This window comes from Gigantopelta aegis, chromosome 7 (assembly GCF_016097555.1).
Source record: "Gigantopelta aegis isolate Gae_Host chromosome 7, Gae_host_genome, whole genome shotgun sequence".
Taxonomy (NCBI): domain Eukaryota; kingdom Metazoa; phylum Mollusca; class Gastropoda; order Neomphalida; family Peltospiridae; genus Gigantopelta; species Gigantopelta aegis.
Window position 1 is genome coordinate 13,601,621 of NC_054705.1, and position 9,088 is coordinate 13,610,708.

At 39.4% G+C, this 9,088-nt stretch overlaps 1 protein-coding gene across 1 annotated transcript in view; it reads right to left on the reverse strand.

Annotated features, from left to right (window-relative positions):
* The window catches only part of LOC121377556, a 19,258-nt gene extending 10,989 nt beyond the window's left edge, over positions 1 to 8,269 (reverse strand). Inside the window, exon 1 of the mRNA XM_041505603.1 lies at positions 8,129 to 8,269. Within this exon, the coding sequence (XP_041361537.1) occupies positions 8,129 to 8,174 (46 nt within the window). The 5' untranslated portion in view covers positions 8,175 to 8,269. The remainder of the gene's footprint in view (positions 1 to 8,128) is intronic.
* Positions 8,270 to 9,088: the final 819 nt, after the last annotated feature.

The following is a 9,088-nucleotide window of genomic DNA, read 5'->3' on the forward strand; positions in this document are numbered from 1 at the left end:
TGGTGCACTGGTTGGGATGGGTAAAAGGCAATGAGATTATGGATCACCCGAGGGAATTCGATAATTCAGTAAGTTACTAAGCATCTCAGGCGAACGCGGGGCGGGATATAGCCCAGTGGTACAGCGCACGTTTGGGATCGATTCCCGTTGGTGGGTCCATTGGGCTATTTCTCGCTCCAGCCAGTGCACCACGACTGGTATATCAAAGGCCGTGGTATGTGCTATCCTGTATGAGGGAAAGTGCATATAAAAGACCCTTTGCTGCATTAGAAACAATGTAGCGGGTTTCCTCTCTATGACTGAGTCAAAATGACTATACATTTGACATCCAATAGCCGATGATTAAAGGGACATTCCTGAGTTTTCTATAATTTTAAAGATGTTATCGACTAACAGAGACTTTTCAACGATTGTAATTACATATCAAATATATTTTTCTGCATAAAATATTAGTGGCTGTATATTAAACGTGTTTCTGATCGTTCTAATATTTGTACTAGGTTAAATTTCATTTTATTTCCTAAAATGTAATTTTTTCGTACCTACGAAATTATTTGCAGACAAAATCCTGTTTGGGTTTCTTACAAATATTAAGACTACCAGAAACACATTGAATATACAGACACTGATATTCTAAACAAGAAACTATGTTTAATGTGTAAGTTTAATCGTAGAAATATTTTATTAGTCGGAAACATCGTACAATGCAGCAAACTCAGGAATGTCCCTTTAATAAATCAATGTGCTCTAGTGGTGTCGTTAAACAAAATAAACTTCTGATGCGAACACTCAATCTAATTAAAATTAGCTCCACTATTACCTGTGGATCTAACAGCAGCCCGTTGGAGCTCATGTCCAGTTGACCTTTCATTCGACCAATCAAAACCTTACTTGCAAAATCATGCCAGTGATTTAAAAAGAATTGAAAACATTCGGTATTATGCCGAGGGTATACGAAATGATTCGGGTGAATTACGAAGTATGCCGGAAACTAATTTCAATACAAAATTTTATATAAATTTCGTTTCAAGACGAACAAAAATAAAATCGTGATAGTATAGCCATAAAATCTGTTATACTAGTATACAATCCAGAGTTTATTACTGCACTTTTCCCCCTGTTTTTTAATGTTGAAATAGACCAACAAGTTCGCCTATTGCATACATAGTCTCGCCCTATATTTTTAGAATTAATATGCTCCCGAATAACGTTATAAAAGGCGTAGTCTAATTGGTCGATATCTAAATTGTTATTTATAGATGAAATGTCACCTGGACATGGGAGTCCACGCAATGCTGTTAGATCTACTGGCAGACCAGTAGAGCTAATTTTAATCAGATTGGCGAACACTGTACGTACTGACCTAAATACAGCTGCCTAATGCTATGGCCATTATGCAATGCTTTTATGCCATTTTACTGTTTTAATTTTAAATTACTTTTAATAATTACAACAAATACTTACTATTATCCTGTTCAATTATTTAGACCCAAAGTTTTTTGCAAATGTTACGTTTATTTCCTATTCGATATTTGTTTTCTTTGTATTTACATGAAAACAAACCCAAACCCCGACAGGTTTTATATACAAATCATCATATAAAATGCACGAAGTTGACTTAATTCCACTTTTTAAAAATCTCTGTGTCTTTTGAATGCACGTTATTTCTCCTATAAATAACTAAGGTCATTTGCATATCAAAACATTGGGATCTGAGGCTACGTGAAGGCCATTATAGCTTGTTTCACTAAATCAAGGTTATTATTGTTTTGCAGTGTGTAACAGCATTGTCTAATCTTTCCGTTAAACATAGATGTAAACAAACAGAACATGTAACCCTTTCTTGTAGGTGCATTATATTTAATAAATTTAGCTAATGCATTATGTATTTTTATTTTATTAAATCAATTATATATTAGCATACCATACCTAACCTAACACAACTGAGGTGTAGCACAGTAATAAACACAAATCACCTCACACACTGCAGGAATGTGCTTTCCAAATTTATAAATAAATTTAATGCAGGGCCGGACCCAGAAGACCAGGGGGGGGGGGGGGATAAAATGTCAAAGGCCACCAACATCAAATAATAATAAAAATGTTATTTAATTTGCCTCTAAATTGGGAACTCATACGTATATATATAGATATATATAGTATTTAGGGTGGTGCTAGGGGCTGGGGTTTGGAGGTTGGGTGTTACATTTGTAATGCGAAAAACCAAAGGGCTATTGTTCGGACTCGTATGGGTTCAACCACTTTTTCATCCCGCAGACACAGCCCGGAATGTTCAAAATACGATAGCATTGCTTGGTCAATAACATCATTATTTCGATCTATGACTGCACGTGCTATTGTAGCAATGTGTAAACCACGTAAAATACAAGTTAGCTAGGGTATATAAATTCATTGAAAATGTATTAGTCGACATTCTTGTTATTGTTATTTGAGGAAAAATATGGGTAAATCGAAAAACACTTCAGTTGATGTAAAATCGTGTATTAAGAACGTTTTCGATTATTTTGAAGATGAATATCAGCGCGGTAGACCTAGGTATGTTTCTTATCGAATTGTCGATCGAGTTGCCGCTGCACTTAAAGTTTCGGTTTCAACAGTAAAAAGAACTGTGAAAAATCTAAGCTCTACGAATCCAAGCACAGAAATCACTGTTAAAAAACGCGACCGAAAACTCATCGATTTATTTGATAAAGATGTTATTAGACGACGAGTATACAGATTTTATAGAGAGGGCGAATTACCTACATTACATAAGATTAACGTGGCTTTAAGGGAGGAATGTGGAATCAACATATCCATATCAACTTTACGAAGAACACTCCATGACCTCGATTATAAATACCAACATATGTCTACAACCGGAAAAGTGATTTTTTGAGGACGCCAATATATCAGACAGGAGACTGTCCTATCTCCATGAAATATCCAGTTTACGAGAACAGGGGTATTTAATAGTGTATCAAGATGAGACCTGGGTGAATGTCAACCACACAACATCCCACCACTGGACAGATATCCACCCGGGCACAAGTACCGCCAATCACCCGCCGAAATCAGACGCTGCTAATCGAGTTCCTAAACTCTGTTCGGTGACTGGGAAGGGAAAAAGACTTATTATTTGTCATGCTGGCTGTGATAAATATGGATTGATAGATGGCTGTGAATTGATCTTTGAGGCTAAAAAAACAGACAGAGACTATCATGGTGAGATGAATCATGAAAATTTCATCAAATGGTTTGAAGAACAACTTATGCCTTCTCTACCAGAACCTTCTGTTATCGTCATGGATAACGCAAGCTACCACAACAAATTAACTGAGATTACACGATGTCCTGCACTAAACGCTAAAAAGGAAGAAATTCAGTCGTGACTACGAAACAAAAATATACCTTTTGAGAGTAACACGACAAAGCCAGTTCTTTATGAACTTGTGAAAAGTAACAAATGTGCAAAGCAATTTGTTACTGATGATATTGCTGAACGCCATGGGCACTTGTGTCTAAGACTGCCGCCAAGACATTCTGAACTCAATCCGATAGAACTGATCTGGAGTCAAGTCAAAGGGCACATAGCTCGTCATAATGATGGTAAAATGACCACGGTGCGGAGAGAACTTGCACATGCATTGAACTCTGTCACACCTACACACTTCTCTGACGCAGTTAAACATGTAATAAAGATCGAAGAAGATTTTAGAAAACAAAATAGTTTTATAAGAAATATAATACCCCCTGTGATAGTCCCCCTTAACGAAGATAGTGATGAAGAAATGAGTTCGTCGACTGATTAAGTTATTTCTCCATACCCATCAGGAGTATTACTTTAATGTATGCATGAACTCTTTAACACCAAAAACAATTTATTTCCATATCATTCGCTATCAAACAACCTAACAACCTATAAACTAATCGACTAGAAATGTATATAGACTACACATACATACGAGAGAAATGTTTATTTAACGACACACTTAACGCATTTGATATACGTTTATGTGGCGTCAGACAAAACGGTTAAGGAGCATTATGACCGTGAGAAAGAAAGTCGCTACCGCCACATGAGCCACTGTTTCCGATAAGCAATTTTGATAAGCAATAAGGGACGTTTTATATGCACCATCCCATAGACAGGATAGCACATACCACAGCCTTTATACATCAGTTGTGGTGCACAGGCTGGAACTAGACACAACCCAATGGGTCCACCATGTGGGATCGATCAGTCGACCTACCATGAGCGAACGCTTTACCTCTGAGCTACGTCCCGCTCCATATACAAAAGAAGCCTTAAGTGGGGTTGGGGTTGTCCAGAGGGTCACACCTCCACCAATCGCATGCATACCATATTCTTCTTCTCTCTCTCTCCCTATAACCATATAACCATAGATTAAAATATGTTGTGTGCGTCGTTACATAAATGACGTCTCTCTCTCTCTCTCTCTCTCTCTCTCTCTCTCTCTCTCTCTCTCTCTCTCTCTCTCTCTCTCTCTCTGTCTGTCTCTCCCTTCAGCGCGCGCGCTTGTGTATTCCACAATATAATTATAATATTTGATACATATTTTTTTTTCAAACTGAGATTTTGTCACTTGAACTCCGCACCTGAATCCGCACCTGCTTCATGTTTACAGATATTTTCTTAAATATAGGTCATACTACGATTTGTGCGGATAGGACGATAGAACCGAACATTAGTTTGAAACGCACTATAGAATGATGCTTTTGATATGCAAATGACCTTAGTTATTTATAGGAGAAATAACGTGCTTTCAAAAGACACAGAGATTTTTAACAAGTGGAATTAAGTCAACTTCGTGCATTTTATATGATGATTTGTATATAAAAACCTGTCGGGGTTTGGGTTTGTTTTCATGTAAATGCAAAGAAAACAAATATCGAATAGGAAATAAACGTAACATTTGCAAAAAACTTTGGGTCTAAATAATTGAACAGGATAATAGTAATTTAATTTCCTCCCCACCCACGCTTCAAAATTCTATCAAATACGTTAATATGTTAATAAATATTTACTTCATACTTCACTATATCAACAGATAAAATATTGCACATAAGCTACGATGTACAGTCGGTAAAACCTTTCAAGACAGGACTCTCTGTTAACCGGAATTCCCTCAAAACCGGACGTTTTACAGTCCCTTTTCAAAAACCAGGACAGTACTTAATGTCTCTAAACCGTATGCTTCTTAAAACCGGACATTTGTGTTGGACCCAAGGGTGTCCTGTTTAGAGGGGAACATTTATACTCGGAGGGGAACATTTATACTCGGAGAGGAACATTTATACTCGGAGAGGAACACTTATACTCGGAGAGGAACATTTATACTCGGAGGGGTACATTTATACTCGGAGGGGAACATTTATACTCGGAGAGGAACACTTATACTCGGAGAGGAACATTTATACTCGGAGGGGTACATTTATACTCGGAGAGGAACATTTATACTCGGAGAGGAACACTTATACTCGGAGAGGAACATTTATACTCGGAGGGGTACATTTATACTCGGAGGGGGAACACTTATACTCGGAGAGGAACACTTATACTCGGAGAGGTACATTTATACTCGGAGGGGTTTCATTTATACTCGGAGAGGAACATTTATACTCGGAGAGGAACATTTATACTCGGAGGGGAACATTTATACTCGGAGGGGTTTCATTTATACTCGGAGGGGAACATTTATACTCGGAGAGGAACATTTATACTCGGAGGGGAACATTTATACTCGGAGGGGTTTCATTTATACTCGGAGGGGAACATTTATACACGGAGGGGAACATTTATACTCGGAGGGGAACATTTATACTCGGAGAGGAACATTTATACTCGGAGAGGAACAATTATACTCGGAGAGGAACATTTATACTCGGAGGGGTACATTTATACACGGAGGGGTTTCATTTATACTCGGAGAGGAACATTTATACTCGGAGAGGAACATTTATACTCGGAGGGGAACATTTATACTCGGAGGGGTTTCATTTATACTCGGAGAGGAACATTTATACACGGAGGGGAACATTTATACTCGGAGAGGAACATTTATACTCGGAGAGGAACACTTATACTCGGAGAGGAACATTTATACTCGGAGGGGTACATTTATACTCGGAGGGGAACATTTATACTCGGAGAGGAACACTTATACTCGGAGAGGAACATTTATACTCGGAGGGGTACATTTATACTCGGAGAGGAACATTTATACTCGGAGAGGAACACTTATACTCGGAGAGGAACATTTATACTCGGAGGGGTACATTTATACTCGGAGGGGGAACACTTATACTCGGAGAGGAACACTTATACTCGGAGAGGTACATTTATACTCGGAGGGGTTTCATTTATACTCGGAGAGGAACATTTATACTCGGAGAGGAACATTTATACTCGGAGGGGAACATTTATACTCGGAGGGGTTTCATTTATACTCGGAGGGGAACATTTATACACGGAGGGGAACATTTATACTCGGAGGGGAACATTTATACTCGGAGAGGAACATTTATACTCGGAGAGGAACACTTATACTCGGAGAGGAACATTTATACTCGGAGGGGTACATTTATACACGGAGGGGTTTCATTTATACTCGGAGAGGAACATTTATACTCGGAGAGGAACATTTATACTCGGAGGGGAACATTTATACTCGGAGGGGTTTCATTTATACTCGGAGAGGAACATTTATACACGGAGGGGAACATTTATACTCGGAGAGGAACATTTATACTCGGAGGGGAACATTTATACTCGGAGAGGAATATTTATACTCGGAGGGGTACATTTATACTCGGAGGGGAACATTTATACTCGGAGAGGAACATTTATACTCGGAGGGGTACATTTATACTCGAAGGGGTTTCATTTATACTCGGAGAGGAACATTTATACTCGGAGGGGTTTCATTTATACTCGGAGAGGAACATTTATACTCGGAGAGGAACATTTATACTCGGAGGGGTTTCATTTATACTCGGAGAGGAACATTTATACTCGGAGAGGAACATTTATACTCGGAGGGGAACATTTATACTCGGAGGGGTTTCATTTATACTCGGAGAGGAACATTTATACACGGAGGGGAACATTTATACTCGGAGGGGAACATTTATACTCGGAGGGGAACATTTATACTCGGAGGGGAACATTTATACTCGGAGAGGAACATTTATACTCGGAGGGGTACATTTATACTCGGAGGGGAACATTTATACTCGGAGAGGAACATTTATACTCGGAGGGGTACATTTATACTCGAAGGGGTTTCATTTATACTCGGAGAGGAACATTTATACTCGGAGGGGTTTCATTTATACTCGGAGAGGAACATTTATACTCGGAGAGGAACATTTATACTCGGAGGGGAACATTTATACTCGGAGGGGTTTCATTTATACTCGGAGAGGAACATTTATACACGGAGGGGAACATTTATACTCGGAGGGGAACATTTATACTCGGAGAGGAACATTTATACTCGGAGGGGAACATTTATACTCGGAGGGGAACATTTATACTCGGAGAGGAACATTTATACTCGGAGGGGTACATTTATACTCGGAGGGGAACATTTATACTCGGAGAGGAACATTTATACTCGGAGGGGTACATTTATACTCGAAGGGGTACATTTATACTCGGAGAGGAACATTTATACTCGGAGGGGAACATTTATACTCGGAGGGGTTTCATTTATACTCGGAGAGGAACATTTATACTCGGAGAGGAACATTTATACTCGGAGGGGAACACTTATACTCGGAGGCGAACACTTATACTCGGCTCGTCCTTACTTTCAAAATGCTCAAGTCTTAATACATTCAGAACCATACTGTATGGGGTAGCAGAGTCAAACTCCCTCCTCTCGAAATATACCAAAAATGCTCCTTTTTTATTTAAAAGTTCCCTTTTTTGTCTACTTTGAGCAAAACGAATAAATATAATGGATGTTTTAATGACACCAGAACACGAAAAAATGTATCGGATATGTGTAACATTGTTGTGCCCTGTTTGTTTTTACTGCCCACTCCCCCTCCCCCTCTATTTTCCAGGCTAAGTACGGCCCTGGTGTTATTAAATAATTACCTGTAAACACAGAACAGAGAAGAAGAAACACGCTGAAGGTAAACATCCCCAAAGATTTTCCGGTTCTCTTATCTCACAGGGTTCGAAACAGTGGCCACAAAGTGGAAACCTATTAACGTTATAATTAGCATTGAATGCCGCGGACAGTACATGACTATTTGACTTATATTTGGCACTACGCCCAAACATCCTGATTATCTATCGTGTCGTAATATTTTGGTTGCCATTTATCTGTCATCGCCCTGTCCACGACATGCATAGATCAGAGTTTAGGCGCGGAGTTACGCGGGTAGACGAGAAAACCTCTCTCGGTTTCCTTTTTTTTTTTTTTTTTTTTATTAATTTTACTTGAGTGTGTATACGTGTGTGTGTGTGCGTGTGTGTGTGTGCGTGCGTGTAGCTGTGTGTGTACATGCGTGTAGCTGTGTGTATGTACATTGTATGTTGATACAAACTCCTCTAAACCGGACACCCTCGGGACTAATTCAAAAGTCCGGTTTTAAGAGGTATCCAGTTTAGAGAGGTTAATTTCTGTACTGATTTTTAAAACAGGACTGAAAAAATGTCCGGTTTGGGGGGAATTCCGTTTACAGAGGGTTCGGTTTTGAAAGGTTTCCCTGTAGTACCGAAGCCGATATGTGTATATAATTTTCGGCTATTTATAGAACACAAGACTGTGCAGTCATTGCTTATCAACCGGCCTCGGTGGCGTCGTGGTTAGGCCATCGGTCTACAGGCTGGTAGGTACTGGGTTCGGATCCCAGTCGAGGCATGGGGGTTTTAATCCAGATATCGACTCCAAACCCTGAGTGAGTGCTCCGCAAGGCGCAATGGGTAGGTGTAAACCACTTGCACCGACCAGTGATCCATAACTGGTTCAACAAAGGCCATGGTTTGTGCTATCCTGCCTGTGGGAAGAGCAAATAAAAGATCCTTTGCTGCTAATCGGAAAGAGTAGCC